Source organism: Cloeon dipterum, chromosome X (genome assembly GCF_949628265.1).
Source record: "Cloeon dipterum chromosome X, ieCloDipt1.1, whole genome shotgun sequence".
NCBI classification, from domain to species: domain Eukaryota; kingdom Metazoa; phylum Arthropoda; class Insecta; order Ephemeroptera; family Baetidae; genus Cloeon; species Cloeon dipterum.
The window spans coordinates 18725182-18751033 of record NC_088790.1 but is presented as its reverse complement, the minus strand read 5'-3'; the positions used below and the strand labels follow the sequence as shown (position 1 = coordinate 18751033).

The 25852-nt window shown below is 39.9% G+C and overlaps 1 protein-coding gene across 3 annotated transcripts; it reads left to right on the top strand.

Moving 5' to 3' along the window:
* The first annotated feature begins 217 nt into the window (after positions 1-217).
* LOC135945968 (dual specificity protein phosphatase CDC14C-like) lies at positions 218-25849 on the top strand. 3 transcript variants are annotated; one of them, XM_065493924.1, is made up of 14 exons: positions 218-595; positions 2281-2354; positions 3671-3843; positions 15410-15502; positions 20990-21069; positions 21134-21266; positions 21331-21418; positions 21724-21954; positions 22309-22447; positions 22509-22767; positions 22826-22977; positions 23576-23743; positions 23890-24000; positions 24881-25849. In XM_065493924.1, the coding sequence occupies exons 2-14, from the start codon at positions 2288-2290 to the stop codon at positions 24933-24935; spliced, it is 1749 nt and encodes a 582-aa protein (XP_065349996.1). In that variant the 5' UTR covers positions 218-595; positions 2281-2287; the 3' UTR covers positions 24936-25849. The 3 variants fall into 3 exon arrangements, with proteins under 3 accessions (XP_065349996.1, XP_065349994.1, XP_065349997.1); XM_065493922.1 differs by having other exon boundaries at positions 221-595; positions 23887-24000; XM_065493925.1 differs by lacking the exon at positions 23890-24000 and having other exon boundaries at positions 221-595.
* Positions 25850-25852: the final 3 nt, after the last annotated feature.

Below are 25852 nucleotides of genomic sequence, written 5' to 3'. Positions count from 1 at the left end.
AGGGTCCAACTTGCTGTCCAATGACGAGGCTTTAGACGTACGGCGGGAAAACGGTGTGCCGAGTCAAAATCGGCCCCACGAGCACTGGCCCTGCAAAAACCCTAATTTTGAAATGACTTTTGGCAAAGGGTGGCTCAATGAACCAGCTTGCCAAAGATGCAGCCTCTTTGACGGCTTTCGACCGAGTGTGTCGGTCGAATGCTTAGCTGGAGGCCGAATATCGATTGCCGGAGCCGTGGGTTGATCGTTAGAGGTGCCGTAGCCGTTGCGTCGTCCGGGCTGCGCACGCCTCTCGTGTACGGCTCCACTTCCATTGGACGAAGCCTGCGAGCCAGATCACACCGATTGTGTTTTCAAAATACAAAGCCGAGCCAGAGGCCGACTTTGTCAGTAAGATTCACGCAGGCGAGCGGTCACGATGAGAACGTGATCCCAACTCTCCGAACGACACTCGCTCACTCGTCTGCGTGATTGCCTGCAAAACACGGCGGCGTGCGATATACCAGCCGGGATATTAGATCTTTTACTACGTGCGTGTTGCACAGAGAATTCGCACACCAACCACCACCGTCTAGTCGGCCGGGGAGGCACACAGGTGAGCCCTTTCCTTGCTCGCGTGAACTGATCCGCACTTTTTGTCTCTTGTCACCCTTCACGGTGTTGTTTTAATTGACGATTGAACCCTGCTCTTTTCGTGCTCTTCAACTTGGTTGTTGTAAATAATTTATTTAATCTTCAATAAATATGACATAACTCTAAATTGAATGTGATTCATTTCAAGTTTTAATATATACGATACATACTCAATAAATAACGATTGATTTTCGTATGAGAAATTTGTATAGAAAAAGGCTTAAATTTTTAATTATAACAGCTTATGGTTTTTAAATATAGGACCGTTAAAATCGTATTAACCTTGAAATTTAGTTTATGTTTACCAATTTTAACGTTTAATTTTGAGCACCAATTATAAAAAAAACAATCAACACAACAAAGTGATTAAAAATTTAAGTCAATCCATCGTCATATTCTCTTCTGTTTAGCTCAAATAATACATATTTTTAATTTGAATTCGCATATATTGAAATCAATTTTATTTTCCTAAATTAAAGCATTCTCACGCCTAATCAGATTTTTTATTTGAATGTGATTATACAAATTCAAATCTTTTTTCCATTTAACTTAGTAACATTTTGCGCAGCATCAAATATACAGTTTTTGTTATAATCAGTAGACACAGATTGCGGGCGTTGCCTTTTTAGGTGGCTGGGAGTGATCCAGCTATTTTGGCCAGAAAGTACTCACCAGGCACCATCCTCATTGTTTTTGTTCGTTGCTGCCAAATTGGGCGCAAGGGGAACAGCGAGATATTTTTACAAATGACTGCTGGCCACATGTCCCACGGCGCACTTCTAAATAACAAGACAAAATAGTGGACCGAAATAGCGATTAGGCGCACGTTCTCCGCTGTTTTTATCGCCACGAGAAGTCCAACCAAAACAATGCTTCAGTCGTTTTCAAGTTAATTAGAATATTTATATTAAGCTAGGACTTTTAGGACTTCTAACTGCAGAATGTTTTAATGGTTTTTGCTATGTTTTACAATGATAGTTAAAAAGCAGTAAAACAGCGATAATAACAGGTGAACTAATCTAGATTGATGATAAAATTATGGAAATGCATCGGCAAAATAGCTATTAACTAGATTTTCATTTACACGCTTAGGGATTTCGCAAAACAAAGTGTATGAGATTATCAGTGCGACCACTCGTTAATTAGCATACCGTGCGAAAGAATATCTGCATTGTTGACTTTCAGAAATAACAAAATAAATATCCTCGCATGCAGACAGGTATGAAAGGCGCAATAATAAAGCTCACGCGTCGCGCCCGAACGTACATATGCACCTTTTATTCCCTTCACACGGCACGCTCGCTTCAAAATTTGCATTTTAAACACACGGCGGCCCTAATGTCACACAAATTCCAGTGGATGATAATGGCGTCCTGCGTCAACGCGATAAAATGTGTTGCCGTTAATTTTATGGATGGAGCCGGAAAACTTTTACATTAAAACTTAGCAAGGAGAACTTGATTAACTTAAAAAGGTTGACAAAATTAAACCTCTGGATATATTAAAACAACATTGAGAAATATGAAACAAAATCCTGACCCTGACTCCATTCGCAAACCAGTTCATATTGAAAGATTATTGATTTAAGATAACAAAATTATTTTACTCGCAGTTTAATTAAATTACTCTTTGCTGTACTTGTTCCAGATTCAACATGTCTGACGACGTGGGCAAACAGCGCTACTCGGATGCCTTGATCAGCGCTGCCGAGTTCATAAAAGGTGAGACAATTTTGTCGCTATTTCAGCACATTATCAAGCAGAGAAATTGTCTTCCACCCGCACCCACCTACCCTTTCACCCCTTCGTGTCGATACGACACGGAATCACGCACTCTCTCTCTCTCCCTCTCGAAATCCATTCCATTTGGGGTAGCAGCGAGGCCACAGCTGTCTGCTTTGACACACGGATGAACTCGACCTTGTCTGCTGTTTTGGGTGGCGAGCGCGATCAATTCACGGCCGGCCGATCTGATTTTTTTTTCTGAGCTGTCAATGGCAGCAAGCGATGCTTAATAGAAATTTGTCTCTTGTTGTGTTTCTTTTTTTTCATTTACTCATTTGGCGCAGCAGGGGAGCTGAATGGCTTTAGATAGGGAATTGATTGCCGCAGGTCGTTTTTTATCTCTTATTATGTTCCATACCTTTGCCCTACATTCAAACAAAAGCAACGCAGTTCAGCCGCTTTTGCATTGTATGCAGAAACAAACGACTTTTAAGAGAGATAGAGAGAGAGAGAGAGAGAGAGAGAGAGAGAGAGAGAGAGAACGGTAATATTATTTGGCGAAGTATCGCCTGTTAAATACTGAAAAACCTTTATTTGTACTATATTTAAACCAGTCAGCGATAAAACTTAGTCCCATTCAAATGTTTGTATTTACCAGATAAATAACAGTTTTAAAAAGGACTTTTACTGTATTTTAATGGATATTTTATGAAATGTTACTCCTTCTGTGAGGCTTTCATTCAAGATATTAGTTTTACATGCTTTCTGTTTGTTCTTTTACTATTTAAAAATTTTCTGCTCAGTAGAACTTTAAGCCTCAGCAAGAAACATGATGAAAGTTCATAGCATTCAGCTAAAAACTCAGCTTAATTTTTAAATTCAAGAAATTCTTTGAATTTCCGATGAATTTATAAGCCGTTTGATAGTTTTCTATCACCTTTAAATAATTTGTTTCGCACGATTCCATAAACTTGACCTTCCGAACTGTACCGTTTCCGCAGTGCCTAATGGATAACCCAATCACCTCCGCAATTCAATCCGCCGTTTCTCTCTCTCTCTCTCGCAATCAGAAGCCTGCACACAAATTCAATTCCATCTTATCACGAGCGGCACGAACGGAGAAAAAAAAGAGGAAAGACGCGTTCGCACACAGCTAGCAAACCCAATGCAAACACTCGCATATCAGCCCAGTCACAGTCACGTGTAGGGGTGTGACATCCAGGCCAATTAACCATTATATTGGCCGATATTGGCGCCGTGCCCGCATGCTTTTTAGTGAACGATCATTGATTTTCCATTATGATCGCTTACAGACAGGCTGTACTTTGTCACATTGGGCACGACCGTGCATCCCAGGTCGACGGCGAAGACGCACTACTTTTCCATCGACGATGAGTTTGAGTACGAGAACTTTTACCAGGACTTCGGCCCACTCAACCTGGCCATGCTCTACAGGTACTGCATGAAGCTGAAGAAGAAACTCAAGGTAGGGAAATCCTCCTCGGTGGCAAAACTGCAACATACAAGTTAAAAAATAATAATTGCAATTCATTAAGAATCAATTTTAATGAGATAAAAATGCAGACTTTACTGTTACAAATCCAGAGCAGTAATTATTCTTTTCCAATTTTCTGGACAGTTGCGCGCAGCATCATTTTCCTCTCTTCGTGCGATGCATAAAAAAAGCAGAATTTCTGATATCATGAGCTGAGCTCTTAACACGCTCAGCTTGATTGAAATGAACTGCATATAGCCTGCCAGACGTTTAATAGACGAAGTGCTCAATGAAATTTCAAAATTGACTTTGTCAGCTAAACACGATGCAAACCTTGCACGCTCTTAAACAAAATTTCACATTGAACTTGGTGCCAACTAATCAAATCACGGCGTGAAACTGCGCATTTGCAAGCGAAGCCGGCGATAAATTTAGCCCCTTGCGCGAGGCGTGCGTGAGCGTTTTTTATATTTACGACAGCTCACCTGTTCATGCGAAAACTGCTTTTGAGCATCGGAGACGAAGAGTTAATTAACATGACTTGTAATAGAGCCGGCTGATTGTTAGGCAAGAGGATTTTAGTCTGGACGTATGTCAATGTCAAAGAGACATTGACGCAACCACTGCAGTGTGGAAAATTGCCGGGTTGTGCACCATTCATTGTTTTCCCTGCCAACTTGATGATTGTTTGCTTTTCTCTCTGTTCTCTTGACATTTGAAATTTATTAGAATATGAAATAATGTAGAATATTTCTTTAAGTTTTAGCTAAATAAAAAAATAACATCATCTAAGAGCTCTGAATCAAACAGTTTATTATCTGAATTTTTGTGTGACATGTATTTTAAACCACATAATTTTAAAATTTCTCCCATAGACTATGTTTGCTTGGTCAGATAGCAAACAGCTCAAATTTTATTTTATTTTGGTTAGTGGGAAGCCGCGTAGCTCATCAAAAACAGAAACAGGCGTCTGAATCAATTATAGACGTCTGGACCGGAGATTTTGTTCTCGCTGTTAACTAAACAGCCGAGCCCAGGCGGTGTGATTAGTCATTTCGGTGGGTGCGTGGGCACTTACGCTTCGTCCGTGCGGAAGACGAGTCAGGCAGGGGTGGTGGGCGGTGTCAGGGGCCTTGAGGGGCAGGCGGGGCCCTTCCGAGGAGCCCACTCGGCCGACCGTGAGTCACCTTCCTCAGGCGAAGCTGCTGTCCTCCCGTGCTCGGCAGAAGATGCTTATTTCACGGGTAATAATTATCTTAGTGATGATAAGGCAAGGTTGCACGCTCGCATGCGTGTTTCTCTTCTCCGCAAAAATATAAAGCAAACAGGTCCCGAGGACGTGACGAGATTTTGATATTATTTTTAATACGCTCGATCGTGCCCCCTGGTGGCTTATTTGTCCGAGAAAGGCAATGTTATGCATCACTTCGGTGAGGTAATGATGAATAGCCCGCTGGATAAGAGAGTGCCGGGATTGCAGTAATTATTTGCGATTGATTGATTGATTGATGGACGAGACATGCCTCCTTCGTTGGTGTTGCATTGCATAATTCCTAGAGCACAGCCACAATTATTATGAGTGCTTTTAGGGGAAGACACCAAAATGAAAATTTTTTCCTTGGGTTTCATTTTACACGGGGAAATTAAATCATTGGTAGATATTTGAAAATTACACCTTTGATTGATAGGAAAATTAAGAATACCATGCATTGTCAGTTTCAACTATCAACACATTTTGCAATAATAGAAAAAATCCTTTCTTTTCAACTCCTCTCTAGAGGACAAAAGTAGTGTCGTGCATCCTTAGATCTCATTATTTGCTGCACTTAATTCTCAAAGAGCCAACTGACGCAGCACTTTTCAAGCTGCTGTTTTATTCAGTCCCTTTTTTGCCTATGTTGAGCTCTGCTCCGGAGAGCCAAGTATGCATTTGAATCACCCGACCAGGCCTTTTGTGCAAATAATGCACCTGCCCGTTTGTATACCTATCTTATATGCAGCACAATTGTGCAACAGAAGCGAGTAGCAATACATATGCTGAAGCCTTGTGATGTGCAGTGTTGCTTCAAAAGGTGGCACTTGTAAACTATGACTAATTGCTCCAGCAGTTAAAAGTCGCAGCTAGGAATCTGCTGCTATTTCGGGCGTGCAGCAAAATATGCATACGACGAATGATCACGCTAGCTGCCTCAAAAAGCTAATTTCGTGGAGCGTCAGAGGCAGACAGCATTATGTTTGAACAGGAGATAGGGTCATGAGGTGAACGAACCGAACGTCAGAAGTGCATTCGAAAATAATCGCACTTTATCGCGGCGACGCACGCTCCCGTTTCTACCCTGGAATGATATACTGTGACAGTTGCTTCAATTACTCTGGTTTCTGATGCCTTTTCAGACGAGAGAAAAAGAAGAGCTCCAATAAAAAAAACATTTTCTGGTTACCACACAAAATTTTAATCTATGATCCATTACAGCAGGTTAGAAAAGCAAAATGCGCGGGAGTGATGATGGAGATTTTATTAAATAAAAAGGATTTAACGGTATTTAGAAAGTTGTTTGGAAAGCAATGAGTATATCTCAAGCTTGCTAATTAAGACCAAACTATAATCAATAATTTAATTAAGTTTTACCACCACTATCTAGATATCATTTTGATTTTGTTTACGGGTCGAGTCTTGTGACCTTTGCAGATAAACAAGAATTTGTTGACAGCCAGAGTCAACTTTCGCTCGGCTCAAAAATCGCACTTCATCAGTGCTGTGAGCTAAAAGTCGACCTGACCCAGATTGAATATAATTATCCTCGGTGACCTCTGCGCCGCAGAACATGCACAGGTGAACGAATGAATGCGGCTGAGAGGCCGTTTTGAGACCGCAATTCGCTGAAGTTGTTTATTAAGAACCCATCAACGCGGCAGTGAGGAAGCACGAATGAGAGGTGGATAAAAAGCAAGAGCATAGCAAATATTTGCATCTGATCTACTTGCCTAATCCTAACGAATGAGTGAAAGGCAGCCCTCGTTTATGCACTCGAACCGAAGAAAAAAGCTGGTACATGACCTGCTCTCTCAGAATGGCAAAGAAAGAGAAAAAAGAGTGTGTCTCTTCCTGCTCCGACCCACAGAGAGTTTTTTCACTCCCGATTCACACTATTAAAATATGAGCTTGCCGAGCGAGTTTTCATTAAAGTTACGCTGAGCTCGTGCGCGTGGCTGTAAAAATGTGCGAGTTACTGTAAAGTGCCACTCGTGAACCTTGCTTTGCGTTTAATTTATGGACCGGCAAGGATTGCCTCTTTCACAGAAGGCTCAGCCTTTTAAATAAGTTGAGGATGCTCATTTAAAAATATATCCGATTCATAGAATTCGACGGTCAAATTTATATTTTTACAAAAACCTCATGCTTTTATCTGAAAAATGTTTTTGCTCCGTACATTTTGCTTAAATTTAGATTTTGAGTTTAAACAGGAACTCGGATGCTTTAAAAGTGGAGACTGCTTTTTTTATATTCTTTCTTTTTTTTCAACAAAATCGTTTTCGTTTATCCGATGACTACAGTCATCCGTATTTTTGGAGCAGATCTGTTCAAAAAATCACATTCTAACACACTAAAAAAAGATTGTTCAACAAAAGTAAATCTCTTTAGTGGCGCTTATCAGGATATATAGCTCGCATTTCGGTTTCTGCTGACTCGAGTTGGCGTTCGATCTTAATCAGGCAATTATCAAAATTAATCTTCTTCTCTGACAGCCGCTTTGGGCTTTGTCGCCATTCTGCTGACGTTTTTAGCGCTTAGGCTGTATTTCGCAGAGTTCTAATGATAAACCGGCAGAGGAACTGCAGACGAGAGACGGATCAAAAAAGTCACTCACCAGAGAGACGCGCCAGCATAATGCGACACTCAACTAAATGAATCAGCGAACAAGAAACAACTCCCGCTGCTCAAATAAAACTGCGGGCCACAGGATCACGTCACTGCTCCGTATACACGCATGAAAACAGTGAAATTATCCCAAGGAAATCCAATTTCGTCGGAAAGGAAGGCGCACATGCTGTGCAAAAAACGCTCAGCTCCAGGAAATGTCAGTAGTAAAACTTTTGTGATTCCATAAAACAAGAAAATGGCCAACCGTAATCTATACTCACGAAAATTGAAACGGGTTTATTATTTTTTAATATTATAACTACGCACAGGAAACCAAGAAATCATCATTGTTGGCATAAAAACGTTAAATTACGAAAATAGTTACAATGAATGCGATTCTTTGGGAAATCCGGGAAATCATAAAACCTGTTTCAATTGTTGTTGTGTACTGTATTTTTTCTTGAATAGTCGATATCGTATGATAGATAAGAAACAGGTTAACTGTGTACTTCTATCAAAATTAATTTTGCTATCTATATTATAAATAAATTTCAAATCCAACTGCCTGTTATGGATATCATTTAGAGAAGTTTAAAAAGATTGGGGAATATTCTTGCCCAAATCGCATGCGTATTTAAATTGATACCTGTGTTTCAATTCTGACAAAATCTTTTAAGAACCACGAATATGGTAGACGAAAATTTATGCGAATCTTTTGTGATCTGCATTTTGCAAAATGAGTTTTTCTCGCTGCGGCTCTTTTGTTTGCGAATGTTGTGGTAAATCAATATTTAAATACGATGCTGCTGGGTGGCTAAAGACCAGCAGGCATAGAGTTTGGAGCGAAAGGAAAAAAACCGACTGTGCTTTCAATTTATAAACCGTACGCATGTACAAAATGTGTTTTTGCCAGTCAAATAAACTAAGTCAGCTTTCCATTTCGAACAGGTGTGTTTGAACGTGAAACCATGAGCGAATCAGATCTTGGCGTTGAGCGGCTGCGGCTGAAATTAATGATGCTATCTCTTGTGAGCTCTTTGTGTTGGTTGAAACCGAGCCAAACTTTGTCCTCAGTGGGGTGTAATGGCCGAGATTATGCACGATTTGAAGCGAATTTCGACAGCTTTTTGCTGTCCAGAATAACAAATTTATTGATGAGAACTGATTTCCAGTAAATGATTGAAAAATAGCACATTATTTTGTTTGAACTAGTTTTAAATTATAATGCTGATTTCAAATTATTCATTGATTAAAATCGCTTATAACAATAGTAAAAAATGCTGGATGTCTAAGTTTCAAAAATAAAATTTTATTGAATCGTGAGATTGTTACGTATTTTTTACATTCAAAGCACAAAGCTGCAATTAAGTTAATAGTGAGCTACAAAATTTGATTTTGAATCATTCTTTTTAAATGTTTACAACTTGTAAAAGGATTAATATTTAATAATAAAATTATGACATATTCCTCTAAGGTTAAAGAAGACAATTTTTGCAAAAACCATAATGCTTTACATTATAAATGCAATATTGGATTGGAGAAATGGTAGTAATTGATATCGGATTTCAATTTAAAAGAGCAGGCCTATTATTTTCACAGCTCAACAAACACTTGTTAGTTGATGCCAATGTGTTTGTTATCTCCACTAATAAGATCGTCAGTGGGGAATTTCCATGCCTGGGTCCAAGATTACGAAAATAGCCCGACCACCCTCGCTTGGATTACGCAGCGGAATTTGCATAAACGACCGCAGCAAGATCCTTCGCATTTCCATTCGGTGGCATTCCTCGTATACCGCACGCTTCGTTTGTTTGATTTCCAGCTCGTGCACAATTTACATCTAAATTAATTCCCCGCCAAGGTCGACCAACCCCCGAAAGTAGGCCAAGAAAAGGCAGATTCCCGAGGTCAATGATAAAACAAATTTCCCCGCTCTGCGAGCAAAGCAACCCCTCATCTTTTGGCCGCCACACGCAAGCTCGCGCTCGCTGAATAATATCAATGATTCCGTCCTTGCGTATATCATTATCATTATTATAGTATAAGAATCGCAGTAGAAAACGAACACCATTTGAAAGCGCTTCTCGCTATGCCTCAAACTTTTGGCCGCCCATGGGAATGGATAAACACACACAACAACAAAATTTACGAGGTTGATTTTCTGCACATTCTGTAAAATTAGTTTTCGGGCGTGGGAAAAGAGAGGCAAAAAAATTCATGTGTATATATTCGTAAAAACATGCTGCAGCAAATAATCAAATTTCGTATGGCGTGTTCTATATATTTTTTTACACCGCGATAAATGGGATCGTGCTCACGAGAAATTCAATTTTGTTGATATATACCTTTTTATTGCCACACAATACATACGAATATTATACATTAGACCCATTCAAATTCCGAGACAAATGTTGCAACGGTTCTTAACGAATGCAAGATTTGTTCCCGTTTCCCGCAAGAATCAGTTGCATACATTCTCCAAAAACATGTGTTGGTGCACGCAACCCTTTTTCTGATTTTTTTATTACAAAATGCATACAAATGTGACCGTGACGAAATAAATACTCGAGCCCTTAGTTTCTTCCGCTGATATACCAACATGTAATCGTAATCTTATGATCGTCACTTCCTCGCGACTGCTAGGCAGGCAGACAAATCAAATTACGAACTTCAACCGAGTATAACGCGATCGTGCAACTCACGCACTCGGCATTCAACTTGTTGAAACATCAATTTCGACAGCGAAACACACAATTTTTTCGAGGGTTGTAGCTACACCCTTATGCAATAAAAGTCGTAAAATTCACTCACCCGCCATTAGGGTTGCCAAAATAAAAAAACCTGCATCGTCTGTATAAAAAAGGAGTGGCAAATATTTTAATGTTCGTAAAGGCCACAGATAAACATATGTTTAAAATAAGATGTCGACTTCTTTTCCGGTTTAACAATAAAAATTGTAGATTTAAATTCAAGAGATGAAACGGAGCAATTGTAACCTAGAAATGTACTACTTGAATTATTTAATCTCTTTAATAGTGTTTTCCACCTTTCTCAAGGGGAAAACATTTAGTACGTTCAATAAAATAATTGTGTTGTGGCTAGATGACTATTATAAAAATTCCTAAACCTATTCAAGAATTGTTTTTGAAGTGTGAGCCTCTTCGGCTTATTCTGCATTGCTGCTGAAGGTCAAGAACCGTCCCTTATTGAGAAAATTTCAAACTAAAGGGGATACAACATACAGGAATGCAGCAGAGGGATTGATTATTGTGTAATACAGACAAATTTTGACTGTGGCAACCCTACAAAAACGGACGTCGTGTTTTGCTTCGCTTGCACAGCTAAAAATTCAGGGAGATGTTCAAGGCAGGCGCTAAAACGAGGGTCACGGCGCTGGCAAGGGGATGACAAGGGGGAAGGTTGCACGCAACACCTTTAATGCCAGCATGCATCGCTTTTAGTCGGAAAAAAACGGTTGATTTGCCTTCAAAAAGCTGCATAATTCATTAAAGTGACTCCGATCGTAAAAAGCTAGAGTCGATCGCATGATGCAGCATTCAGCACGTCTCACGCCAGTAGCCAAACTTCTTCAATTTCTGACAACAGTTTTGACACGTGACTTGCGTCCCCTTGTCTGTTTATTTATTTGAATATACACGTACCTACATGCTTGAAGCGTCACTCACTATCCTCTGGAAATTTTTTACGAGCACTTTGTAAATCAACGGATTGTTTGGTTGCGTGCGTATCCTTGAACAGAAGAGAATGATATATAAATATCCCATCGATCGGCTGCGATATTTGAATATTTCGTCATCGATAGGGTGGCTGAGCGTTGACCTTAGGGTTAGATTTTATTTTATAACAGTTCATGCATTATTCTGACGACCTTATCGTTTGAACTTGTGGTGTTCGTCTGCATAATGACATAAATAATCAGCAACACAGAAATAGCACTGCCACAAGCCACAATGAAATTATCACTTCTGAAAGGCGTTATTAAATATTGCGTGGTGCATGATCAATGTCCGTGCGCTCAGAAAGAAATGAATATAGACTTCTGATGCAGTATGTATTGTTTTAAAGGTCGTAACGATTATTTCCAGCATAATGATGAACTGAAAAATACACAAAGATCGGATCAAATTTTAATTGAGTATATAGTGGTTGATTTATATTTTACTGCGCTTGTATTTCTAAGCGATAACATTGTCTGCGGCAGTTTTTTCAAACGTCAACATGATAAAAAATTATCTAATATAATTAACTCGTCATAATTATTCTGTGAAAATGAAGGTTGACAATTATTACATTACCACCTTTAATTTTGCCAAAATTATTTCCCACTGTGCCAATAAAATAGCGGACAAGAAGAGTGATGTGCAAAAAATATCGTGTCATTTAACTGAACAATGAACGAACCACCATCACCATCAATCAAAGTCAAGCTCCTCACACGACTTTAAAACAGATATCCCACGCACATCATGATATTCCATTAGCCGCAGTGCCGTTGGTGCATATATAAAAATCACCACGGCAATTGAAACCGCGTGAAAACCGCACACATGGAACATTGTGCACACTTATGTGCAGCAGGCTAATTAAGAATATTGCAAACAAACAAGTGAGAAATGTGTCGCCTCAACGGGTGACTAGTTCGCCAAGGACGTGTGCGTGCATTCAATTGGAACCGCTCAGAGAGTCGCATCATACACCGGCGCGCCCGAAAAGCAACTCGAGACTATTTGTGCTACGAACGAGCGGAGCAGAAACGGAAAATAAAGTTACAAGGAAGGAGAGAAAAAAATCTTTTTCAAAGTATCAAGTTGAGCAACAGTAAATCAAACGACGAAGCTCGATCATGGATGGGTTGTGCAAGCTATTATGAGGTTCGATTGCATGCTTTTTTCTGAAAGAAACCATTTATCCCATTTATAGATCGTGATCCCAAATTGAGCAATTATTGAATGTTATTATTTTACTGTTAGTAACGAAAATTTCCTTGGCATTGCTTTTAAATTGTGGAAATAGCTCGTCACTTAGGTCATCTATTGGAAACGCATGCCTGAGAATCTCAGGATGCCTGGCAGGAAAGGTGGAAACCTGCCGGCGGTGAGTCAATGCAGATTGCAAGGCATCTCTCATTCAATACTATTCCGCCTCTAAGCGCGACTTTTTGGAAAAAGCAACAAGGCTAGATAATTAAAAAGGGAAAATTTTTGGGTATTAATGTTGACGAAAGAACACAAATTGTGGCTATTTTTCAATTCAGATGCTGATCGTATTTTTTGATTAGAAAATAAGCCGTACTCGAGATTCAAGGCGCACCACAACTCATATTGTGTGAGAAAATTTCTTTTCGGGCGCATATAGTAGTTTGCGTGTTAAGTATACGTGCATAGAATCGCAACCTTCCTTTCCAACATATCCGCCGCTTCCTCCTGTGATTTATGCACAGACTTTTACAATTTTCACGGCTTCCCTCCTTCGCCTCGACGCAAAATCAGGCGGATACTGAGAGGCCGACCCACACCGCCGTTTTGACCTTGCACACGCAGACTCTGCAGTACACATTCAGCGCATTATCAAACGCAGGCAGATGAGAAGTGATATAACCTCTGCGACGCGGACGGGCAGTTTCCATAGAGATGCACTATCAGTTTCAGCAACGGGAGGATGAACAACAAAGAGTTTGGGCGAGGCCGCTCGCTTTTTATCCTCTCTCACGCCTATTTTTTGTGAGCATCAACCCAACTATAGAGTAGAAGAGCAAAAACGACGGATAATAAATGGGCGCCTCTTGCCCAGGAACAACTTTGGAAACGGCTATTCGAAACTTGATATATATGGTGCATCCAGTGGGCGCTGATTGGGTCGATTTACTGACGTTGGATGGCTCTTTTTCTCCTCGTTTTTCAAAAGGTTTGAGCGTCTGCGTAATTTTCGCTTCTGTTTATAAAAGAGATTTGATATGAAAAATTTATTTGATCATTGCTTAAATGATACACTTAGACTCGCCGTCGTTGATCAAAAGTTGTTGGAATTTTGCTAAGTCTTCCGACATGTTTCTCGGCTCCAACTGGCACCATGCGTGAGACTATTTTTTCTTTTAAGAATAAGGTAAAAATAAAATTTATTGCATTCAAGTGGATCAGTTCAAAGAGAATATAAAATTAAACATTTTTATGAGCGCTTGTTGGCCTTAAAAAACTTAATTATAGTTCTCTAGCTATTTCAATTAAAGTTTCTGCAGATAATAGCGCTCCATTATGATATTAAAATTATTTTACCAACTTGTCCCTATTTTCTGTACCACACAGACCAACTCTATCTCCGGCGATTCGCATTAATAATTGATGCGTTGGAGAGAAATAAAAACGAGCAGCGCACGGATAGTTTAAAAATTCACGAGCTCCAAACAGCCGGAAGAGTGGAGTCGGAACTACTAACCAACTCTCTGAGCGGAAAAGTTTTGAATTTCCCAGCAGTCTTGCGTCCGGAGCAACGTCTACAGACGAGTGCATGATGAATATGTGCACTATCGAGCTGCTCGCTCGGCGAGAAAAAACGAAAGACCCACTTCTTTCTCTCGGTGTGCAGGAGGGCATAACGGGATAACAAGATACACAACGCATCCCGGCAACATTAGAGTTAATGGTCTGCACTTACACAGCTTTGAATACGTGATTTACAACTTGGTTGCTTACTTGAAAAATTGCTCATAGCGAAAATTATGCCGTCCACCTCTTCTTGATCTCCTTTCGCGTGAGCAGAATATTTTTGTCTTTCATTTTTGCATCGCGACGTGACACTTATTTTCGGCGTATTGATCTCAATTCCAAGCACAGACGCTCGAGTTGAAGGCGTGGTCCATTTTCCTTTTATCGAGATTAAAAATTGTTTGGAAATCAGACTTGTGAGCAAAATCAGCAACGCCCATTGATTGTATGCGCGCTTGAATCCGTTTTTTCTCAGTATACAAGGAATCGCTTTAAGAGTAACAGAAAAATCTATTTACAAATGCATGACTCATTGTTGTAGGGACAATCTGTTTCCTGTTTAGATAGCAGGACTATACTGAGTGTAACCAGGAAATTAAAAAAGTTGTAAAGGTGTTTTCCTTAAAAGGGTTGGGAATTTTAAACAGGTTTTACGGTGAAAAAGACGATTTTGGTTCCGTTTAGGGGCAATTTTCGACTGATATTCTATAAGATGACTTGCATTATTTTTTATGGTTTGCCCTCTAAAATATAAATTAAAGGTCAAATCCAGAGAGTTCCTCTGAAAAATTTATATTAAATTTGACGAAAATGTTATTAGAATATACTTTTACATGTAGGCCAGAAATTTTTCTAAAAGCTCTGTTAGAACTCAACAACTGACTATGCTGAACAGGATCAAGATAATTAGTTTGAAATATTAATCTCAAAAACATCAAAACTGCATAAATTTTATTTTCTATTCCATAATTTATTCTAAATTTTTTACCAACAAGTATGGATTATGAATATCACGCTATGCAATGTAATTCAACGCAGAAAACATGAAAAGGTTGGGGAAATAGCTGCATCGTTCCCATAATTTCGGGTAAATAGAGAAAATCAATTAGGGAATTTTACACATTTGAATTTTATTGCAACGACTAAAATGGTGATAATCCTAAAAATTAATTTATATAATTTCTGATTTCAGGCTCCGTCGCTGGCAAAAAAGAAAATCGTGCATTACACAACGACGAACCCGAAGAAACGCGTGAATGCCGCCTACCTAATCGGATCGTACGCTGTAAGTTTTCGAAGTGTGTTCTTCTCCACAAATGCTTTCGGCCCCCAATACAACACACCACTGCCGGTTGCGAATCGGATAGTGGGCATGCATAGGGCCGCACCTTTTGTTCACCGCACGCGGTTTTCCTCGCATTACGCACACAATGCCTTTGGAATACGCACAATGCACCGCCCCCGGAGACCGCTAACTAACTTTTCAAGCCTTTCACCCGCGCGCGCGAGCGTTATTTATTATTTGCTCCATTCTGCGCGCACTCCCTCTTGAGCGGAATAATAAATGTCAAAGGCTGACAAATCGGCGGCGTAATTTCCGCGATGGCGCGAAGAGAGTCATTATGCTCTCGCAGCTCACATGTGACGCTTTTCTCACATTCGAGATAAGGGTGCGAATTGGGAGCTGCAGCAGTTCGTGCGTGCGTGAAGCGACGCCCGCACGAACTCGTGACGCTAACACCGCGCCGAAATGCAGCCTTAGTGTTGTGAAATCCTGTAAGCTGTGAGAAAACCACAAGGAGATAAAGGCAAAGTGGCCTTGCTCCGCAAGATTTTCCTTCCGTTTAAAATATTTCCCTCACTGGAGAACGTTCTATTCATTCTATCGTCTTAGTATTTTTACATTTTTTTTGCTTCCGCTTGATCAACGAATCTATGAGGTTATTATTATTATATTCATTTTATAATCTCAAAGCAATGGGAGATATTTGAGCAGTTCGGGGATCTAATGCTGGCTAACCCAATGTCAGAGATGGCAAAAAGTGGTTAGTTTAGTGACTCGAAATGCTCAAATATCTCAACGGGCTGGGAGGCGCACCGGCGCCGACTCACCACTTGCTGGCTTGCGCACCTTTCCAGCGGCTTTAAGGACAAATGTCTGGCGTTTCAATTAAAGACCTCGGTGCGGGGAGGCGAAAAGATGGCCACATTGGGCCCAAGCTCCTCTGCAACCACTCGGGACACTTATTCCATATTATCCGCTCGGCGGTGGTACTGGGACCTGGGACCCAGTGAGCTCATTCTCATAGCCCACGGGAAGTGCTGTGCATAGAGGTTCTAAAAAAGTCATATTTGAAAGTTTAAAAGGTTTTTTTTAATATTAAATCGAATTATACAAACACCCAGACTGTGCCAAACATCAAGAAAAACTGTTTGCACTGCTCATTTTCTACCCGCAGTCCTGTATTCTTGTACATCAATGCTTGGGACCATGTCATTTGTTACTCTTTATTGAAGCCCTTGAAAATCATTACAAACGTTTTTGACCCTTTTATTTTGCATATCATTGAGTATGCCTCTTCCTTTCAAGTTTTCACAGCTTGAAGTGTTGACTTAACGTTATAAATTGCTCAACAGATTTTGAATTAGTCAAACAAGTTAGAAAATGTGACTCCCTCAATAGGACACATAAAATATCTATGAACACAAGCAATAAAATTGCTCGGTCAACAGAGCCAGTCAATAGCCATTAATATAGTTCTTTGAATAGCACAACCGGATTACGTTTATCTCTGTGAAGTGTGCAGCATTGTATACAAGCATCGGCATCAGCACTCGCGTGGCTTCTTCCGTGCAGAAAATAGGCGGCTCGATTCCTCTCCAATTCCCTGATGGAGAAGCAATAAATCGAATTATTTTTAATTTTTGCGTTGGTATTTCGCGAAATCCGAGTGTCGCGTGTCGCAGATGGTTTGTGTTTTGAGCGAATCGATTCGCGTCGTAGACAAAAGGCCCTTTAAAAGCCGCACGATGAGGTCATCATCGCAAATTTCTCGGCTCACGAGACGTGTGGGCGATGACGCGGAGAAATTCGTCCGTCCGCGTGGGCTTCACGCGAGAAAGAAAATTTCTGCCTTCTTCTTCTTCGACGACGACGACACACGCAGTTCTCCTAACGGGGCAATCGCATACATTATAATTCGTTCTCGCTGTGTGTGTGGTGGTAATTATCGCGCTGTGGGAAAACGTGCCATTTGCTGCCGTCGGGTTCGGAGAGGTGCGGCTGGGAGCTGCACCGCGATAATAATTATTTTATTGTGTTTGCCGTGCTCATTGACGTCCTCGTCTTATTCGCGTAATCTCTCATTTCTCAGCGCTTAATTGCATTGACAAAGCGAGTGCCAGCCAGTTCTTTATACAATGTGTTTTTCTCACATATTTTCTCTAGCGTGGGTCAGAAGAAATTGAAGATTTTTCCTCAATGTTGCAACTTACTAACTACTGTTAGGTAATCGAATTTTTTGATACCGAAAACACAATGCTACATTTCTTTGAAAGTTTTGAATTTCAAGCATTTGGAAAATTTGCAATTAATTTAGGTCAAGTATTTAAAATGATTAAAATAGGAAAAATTACCCACAACATACTTGGGATTTAAAATTAAGACCAACAATTAGTGGATGCCTCTTCTCTGTGATGATATGATAAATGCGGAATGGGCCGGCGACTAAAAATGGATAATGTTCACTACTTCTCTCTATCAAGAAAGCTTTCATTCAATTAAAGGAGTGTCAATATGACGATCAAACAAGGTCTTCTCTTAAAAAGGCGATTGCGTGGATCTCAATAAAATTGCTCCAGTGCGAACTGTGCGCGCCAGCTCTGAATCTAGACGTGGTCGGCACTCTACTCTCGCTTTCCTAGTTCTTGGATCAATAATCGCGGCGGGTCTGGAAATGTCAATGGCAATATTTACGGCGCGATTCCTCTTTCTACTTCTTATTGCTGCACGTTAGACAGCAGCCGGCTACATTCCGAAGCGGACTTTTTGATAATGGCATCACGTGCGTGAATAATGAACGAATGACCGCAAACACACGCTGGAAACGAGAGCTGCGTGCTTCATAGGGGTCTCCATATGTCGGGCGCTCCGCTTCATTTTCTCCCCTGAACATTTTCAATGAATAATTGATGACTATTCGCTCTGCTTTGTGTCCTATTTGAAAGTTCTTTCCATTTGGAAAGTTTGTGCCAAAATCCTGATGAATTAAATGAATTAGAAGTTCAGAATTGAAATTGAATGCGTAGGAAAATTTGAAAATATTACAATTATTACTCATATCTATTTAAACCTCTTTGATTAACACAAGAATCTGCGAGTAAATTTTTAAATAAATATAAACCCCCTCTTGAACCGTATCTAATACAATAATTACAACTATCTTTTTTCTCCCAGACTTCCATCCCACCATAATAGGCATGCAAATTTAGAGAAAAAAATGTATTTTGGCAATTTAAAAATACTCAAAAGACAATGGACGGCTTTCTCCTCTGGTCGTTCGACACGCCGGGCCTGTTCTGTTTTATTCGATCCGTGCGAGCGTGACACACAGGAAGAATAAACTGCGTTTGAATTTACATTCTGGCCGGGATGTCCAACAACCTGTTATTTTGCATCACAATGCAATACGCGCGGGCGTCACTCAGCTTGAGCGGCCTATTTCAATATAAAATATTTAGCAGCTATCAACTCTCTCAAAACAAGCATCAAACACTTCTAATAGGCAGCCTTGTGTCTATAACAACCAGCTGCCTTTAGTCTTTAATTAACGAGAGTTATAGAAAAGTTAATGTTGCATGACCGACTTGGCGGCCCAAATTAATTGACGTCTGGGATGGAAAAATGTCGGACGAAATGGATTATAATTTATTGACCTAACGACGTGTACACAAACACGCAGTCGAACAACAAAAAGTGGTTTGCGGTCGGTGCGGTGTGGCTTTTTATTTGATTCCACCGCGCCGCGTCTAATATTGGCGTCGAGGCAACCGACTATGAAATTGATATAAATTGCATGTATGCACTCCACTCCGCACTCAAGCGAGAGACGAGAAAAGTTTTTCTTTCCCCCTTTTCAATCACAGCGCCGGTCAAGCCAGTAATTAGTTTATATGGAAGCAGACGATCGGAAAATTGTCGGGGCTAGCAAGAGAGTTTCCACTTTAATTGAGAGATTTCTCTGAGTGTCGCGAAAGGAAAAGTGAGTAGGAACTGCGCGCTTTGTTTGAAAAGCGTTCACTTTCTGCTTGAATGCAGAGCAGACTCATTAATGAGTGATTGATATGTTTACTAGCGAAAAATCTCGTCACCCGGATGAACTAATCCACAATAATAAAATTGGAAAAATAATTACGGCGTGAAAATGGCTAGGGACTTAAAACAAACGAACGTGCCATTAAAATCATCGCAAAGCAGAGACCAATCAATATATTTGTGTATATTTAAAAAAACCATACGATTTGAGTACTCAGTCGTTTATTTGTTATTAGCTAAAGCCAAATTTGTTCAAATAGAAAGTGAGCACACTTTGGGATATTAAAATTCATGCGAGTGTGAATGTGAACAAATATTTTTTTAACTCGACACATTTTGGCCAACAAGGCCTCGTGGCCCTTTTGGTATTTCTCACGGCAGAAATTCGTCGTGTTCGAAAGGTTCGCGCAGGTTACGTCAGCGCGCAGCATCCGAGTTCAATAATCGCTCACCGGCGTGAGGTAATTGGAAATGAGTGCCCTTTTAAAAATGCATCCGCGCCAGCTCAGGTCGGCTTTCACCTTTTTCCAGTCGGCACGACCCGACTGACTGCAGCGTACGTGTGTTGTTTTGTCGCCCTTTCAGGTCGGTCGTTCACCCAGCGATGCAGATTTAATTCGATCTCGTCCAGTCTCGCGGCTCGGCTCAGCCAGGTCGCCTTTCCACCGTGGTTTTCGGTTACGCACACACAACACAGCTGCCGATCTAGTGCGCGCAGCATGCTTTTTCGGTGGCTAGACGAAAGTGACGTCCGCTGCGGTTTAATTGATGCGCCCCTGGATTTTCATGCTACACGCGGTTGCGGCTCCCGAGTTCATTACGAAAGCGATATGAGCGGCTGTTCAGCAGATTTTTCACAGCTACAAATGATTACGTGATATCAAGGGAAAATTCCCACGGGTTTTATTTGTAACTTGATATTAATTATCGGTTAATTACTTTTCCAAGGAAACATATTTTAATAATTGGTCAATTCGCAGTAAATGATACCTATAAACTGAAAGCACCTATTGTTTAGTTGATTCTTAATTTTTGTCCATATAATTTAACCATGGAGAGTTGAAAAAGTAATTGATACGTCGTGTTATGTGCTAAAATAATTTTAATTTTTACAAAATAACAGTTAATTTTTTGGAGAGGAAATATTCGTGAAGACTGCTTTCAATTTGTTGCTTGTTTCCATAAAAATAAAAAAATGATATTATCTGCGTTTTATAGCATTATAGCCTAATAAAGTGTCTTGATTTTTGCTTCATTTTTATGGGTTCAATGAGCAAATAAAAAATATTTCGATTTACAGGATACATTTTATGGGAATAAAACTGCCGTAAATAAAGCAGCATTTAAATTTGAAAATTTTACTTGCTTCTCAAAAACATTAAATTTCACTTAGCACTTAATATCCAGCTAATTTCCTGAGCAGCGATTAAACTATAGATGTTTCCGACCATGTTGCAGGTAATGTACTTGCACTTCACACCGAGCCAAGTGGTCAAGCTGCTCTCTGGTCCGAATTCACACGCGTTCGCAAACTTCAGGTACGCTTTGGGTTCCATTACACGATAACACACCTTGCTTAATGAGAGCTTTACGCCCCTCCAGGGATGCCTCTTACGGCACGTCCAACTACCACATCTCCCTGGACGACTGTCTGCACGCCATCCACAAGGCGTACGTGCGCAGAAAACTGTTCGACTTTGATGACTTCAACGTCGAGGAGTACGAGCACTTTGAGGTCGGTATTTCTTTGTTATCAGCTTAATCAATGAACGAGCCGGAAAACGTTGATTATTCCACAGAGGGTGGAGAGTGGCGACTTGAACTGGATTGTGCCTGAAAAGTTCCTTGCCTTTTGCGGGCCGCATCCCAGGAGCGAAATCGACAATGGTAATTTTCCCGCCTTTAAATTAGACCAAAATAAGTTGATTTTCTGTTTACAGCTTTCAAATGTTCTGAATTTTCTTTAATTAATTTCTACGCGACCACTGGTTCAGAATACCCTAGATAAAACTTAAAATGTCAAAATTTAAGCAAGCTTTCTTTAAGAATCCTAACTAGGTCATTTTTAAATGATGAACATTATTTAAATTTTAAAGATTCAAGAAAATTGTTTTTGCTTTTTCAAACGTGACATTGCGAATTCCAGATGTTTCTGACTTGACTCGCTTATATTTAAATATTTTTACTTTAAGGCTACCCGCTGCACTCTCCTGAATCGTACTTTGAGTACTTTAAGGCACGAAACGTATCCACGGTCGTAAGGCTGAACAAAAAGCTGTACGACAAGGCACGTTTTGTGGCCGGCGGCTTCCAGCACGTGGACCTCTTTTTCGTGGACGGCAGCACGCCCAGCGACATCATCATGGAACACTTCCTCAGTGTCTGCGAGTCTGCTCCCGGAGCCATAGCCGTTCACTGCAAAGGTATCACACCAATCACACTCTATGTCACTTCAAATTAAATGCATTTTTATGGCATCATGAAAGCTTACAACTTTCAAAGGAAAAAATAAATATTACGTCTGTTGCATCATTCCATGTATAAATTTGTTCAACTTAATCCTAAAATTAGATTGATGAATTTTAAAGAAACATGTTTAGGGCAGTGACATCTTTTAAAATTTTGGAGCGAATCAATTAAAAAAAAGAACTTGGTAATTTTAATATAAAGGATCTCACAAAAGTTCAAATATAATTTTTATTATTTTCTCAACCATTTATATGATACCAAGAAATAGAAACGAAACCAAATTGAAGCTAACTTATTCCAATTCACAGCTGGACTTGGAAGGACTGGTTCCTTGATTGGCTGCTACCTTATGAAGCACTACGAGTTCACTGCCTTAGAGGCGATTGCTTGGATTCGAATCTGCCGGCCTGGATCTATTATTGGACACCAGCAGCTGTGGCTCCAGCAGTGAGTCCGCCAATTTTGTATTCTTTCCCTTTTCTAAGGCTTCTTTTCATGTCATTCGCAGGAAGCAGACTGAAATGTGGTACTCGCGACGGAACGCCATCCCGACCGTCAACTACCCCTTGTACAGCATGCGGCAGGAGAAGGTGCTGAAGTTTCTCAAGAACAAGCTTCAGCTCAACCGTAGCGTGGCTCTTGAGGCTGACGCAGCGTCTCCAGACAACGTGTCCAAGATTCTTCAGAAGGTGGACACAATGAAGCTGGATGACGGGGCAAACGAGGACGAAAACCGAAATGGCCTCAGCGACGATCTCAATGAAGCGGTTGGGCTTTTTTGCTAAACATTACTTTTGTCTGGAATTAAAATATTTTTGTGTTCAGGATGCTGCTAATCAGAACATTTTTGATGACGACCTCATCCAGTTGAAGGCGACTGACCAGAGAATGACGCAGGGAGACAAATTAAACCAGATCAAGGCTCTCAGGAGGCATCCCAGGCCAGTTAGATCAGTCACAGTTCACCCTGGAGCAGAGTAAGTAATTTATGTTAACTTTTTTGGCTCGGAAATGCTTTATTTACGCAAAAATAAAAATAACTCATTTAAATACGTCATAACCGTCATAATTAAAATAAAAATCTATCTTAGTGGGTGCTTTACCCTCAGTATCTTCTCTTTTAAAAACACATTTTCAAATAGCAATTAAAGATAAATCATTAAATATGACATAAAATTTCCTTGTTAAATAAATATAATGCTGGTTCTTTCTGTTAAAATATTGTAAAGACTATACACTTTAATTCTTGTAAAGGTTTGGCTCTTTCAGAGTCATGAATATTGATACAAATGAAGATAGATGTCAATTTAGGCAGAAGCATATGAGGTTTGTCATGATTTTTCAGTTGGGATTAAATACAGCTTCCTCGGTGTAAACCGAATTGTTTATTTTATTTATTTTGAAGAAGCTGCATTAAATTTCAACTGAAATACAAGTTTTATAAATAAAAATACATTAAAAATGTCATTCTTTGTCTTTGCTGGATGGCTTTGTCATAATATATGATAATATCTTTTAATTTCAATAAATTAATTTTATTCAGAAATCTTATTTTGTTAAAATTTCTGCTTGCAGCATGGAAGGCAACATAAAGCCGCATACAAGGGCGAGATCTCAGCAGCCGCTGCGTGCAGGGATGTTGCACATTCAGCAGCCAGTGGTGCCCTCGCCTCTGAAGACCTCGCAGGCAGCGAGGAAGGTTTCCGAGAGACTGGCGCGCACTGCCACGACCACAGTCAAGAGGTGAGTGTTGTCGCTTCAAATATAGGCTTCTGGTTTGTGCTCATGGCGTGGCGTGTAAATGCAACCGATTTTCTATCTCAATCTCTCTTTTCTCTTTTATCTCTTTCTCTGAAATCCTCCTGTCTATTTCTTCTGGGAAAAAGCAGGCCCATGGTGACTAGGCTGAGGAGCAGACCAGCGACCACGACACCCTCCTGTTCTAACACCACTTTCTCTGGCCTAAACAAGAATATTTCGTGCAACAACAATGGCCCACTGTAAGTTCAGACTTGGAATTCATTGATGGAAAAGAAGATTTTGATTTATTATACAAGCAATTATTTTAATCTATTAATAAATTCTCCAACTGAACCAAGATTCTTAAAATAATACGCTCGACATGTAACCTGAAAGAATACTCTAATCCTAAAACATTAATATGATCATGTTGAAATGTGTGATAGTAATTATTATTTTTTCTAACATGGATTGGCTAAAATCTACCATTTATAATGTTTTAGATCAAGTATTAATAATTTTTGGTATTCTCATAGCGGTTTGACATCTCTGCATGATTTTTTGAGCATGGTTTTCATCGAATAAAATCAATTATTTTACTCTTTCTTCTTCATGAGGGCAAAAGAATTAATTTACTTAAACCCAAAGAGTGTGCAAATCATTTCGACCAATGATGTTAAGAAAAATTTAATTTTTGAAAGTAAAATATAGAATATGTTTTGAAAATTTTGGATAAAATATAGTCCCGCATAACCTTATAAAAGATAATTTTGAAACCAAAATATTGCAAAGATTAGTTACTGCCATATTAAGAATTCCTAAATTATCTTTTGATCATATTCTTTACAATCTAATCAGGTTAGAACCAAAAAATGCTATTATAGTTTTTAAGGGGATTTTTTCCACGCCTCACAATCATTCAGATAGAAACTATAAACTATAGCAACCATCCTCAGTTTAAATTATCAGCTACCAAAAAAGGTTAAAAATCTGTTTAACAATTAAATTTTATTACTAATATATTAATCAATACATTTGTATCTTCAACTAACCCAGCTATCGTTAACAACACCAATAAAATAGTGAACCATTTAACAGTTGTGTCCATTCATACCTCAAATTTGAATTTTTGCCTTTTAGCGAGCGTCCAACGGCCAGACCAACAGTGCGCCAGACAGCCGCCGTGGCCAGATGACCGGGCAATCGACTGCCCACCATCGCGGCCACCCATCCACCGGCCGTGAGCAAGGAGGCCAAAGAGGCCACCAACACGCGACTGGCCGTTAGTAAGGGTGCCAACAACATTAACATCAACAACAACAAGCGGTGTCTGAGCGCCAGCAGGGAGAGTCAAAGCTCGAAAACGCAGAGGCGGCCGTCAAGCAGCCCGCAGAGTGACAGCCGGCCGCCGACCAGGCTGCCCAGGCTAGTGGTTGACCCCAGGAAAGCAGCCAGCACCAATGCTGACAACATCAATAAACTGGCGGCCAGCAAACTGCCGAGCGTTCCTGAAAACCGAACCACTACCACCGCCATCACCAACAGAAAGAGGAAGCAGAAAAAAGACGGCAATTAGAAAATGCATTTTTGTTAACAATATTTGGGTCCTTTCTCTCCCTCTCTTTTATGAATGGATAATTTGTCACAAATTGTTGCTGTGTTATGTTTTGTAATATTTTTTATTTTACTTTTCTTGAGTATAATACATATATTATTTACACTTCTTGTGGCTTTCTTTCGTTTATACTGTGTCTTTGAAAGAGGTATACTGACGCCAGTCACTGCAATGCAAGGTTTCGATATATTACTGTAGGTTTAGCTCTTAAATATTTTCAATTATCTCACAAACCAGTCGTAAAAAGACTCGTGGATGTTGTTGATGAAAGAATTATTATGTGTGCCTTCCAATGTACTAGACGATGATTAATGTTAAGCAAACTCGCAATCCAATTTGTATTGAAGACTACTCCTACTCAAATGAGTGCTTTAATTTAATTTTGAGGCTTGCGTGAAGTCAATGCAAAGCAAGTCTTTTTAAATCAAAGAAAAATCGTTTTGTTCAAAACACATGTATTACATAATAAAGTTTTAATTTCTACTAAACTAAAATGG

What these genes read in the sequence shown, in the direction of transcription:
- LOC135945968 (XM_065493922.1), top strand. Translation starts at nt 2,288, where the DNA reads ATGTCTGACGACGTGGGCAAACAGCGCTACTCGGATGCCTTGATCAGC. An exon ending in CACGCGTTCGCAAACTTCAG is followed by an intron (nt 21,070 to 21,133) that starts GTACGCTTTGGG and finishes ACGCCCCTCCAG; the next exon opens with GGATGCCTCTTACGGCACGT. An exon ending in CAGGAGCGAAATCGACAATG is followed by an intron (nt 21,419 to 21,723) that starts GTAATTTTCCCG and finishes TTTTACTTTAAG; the next exon opens with GCTACCCGCTGCACTCTCCT.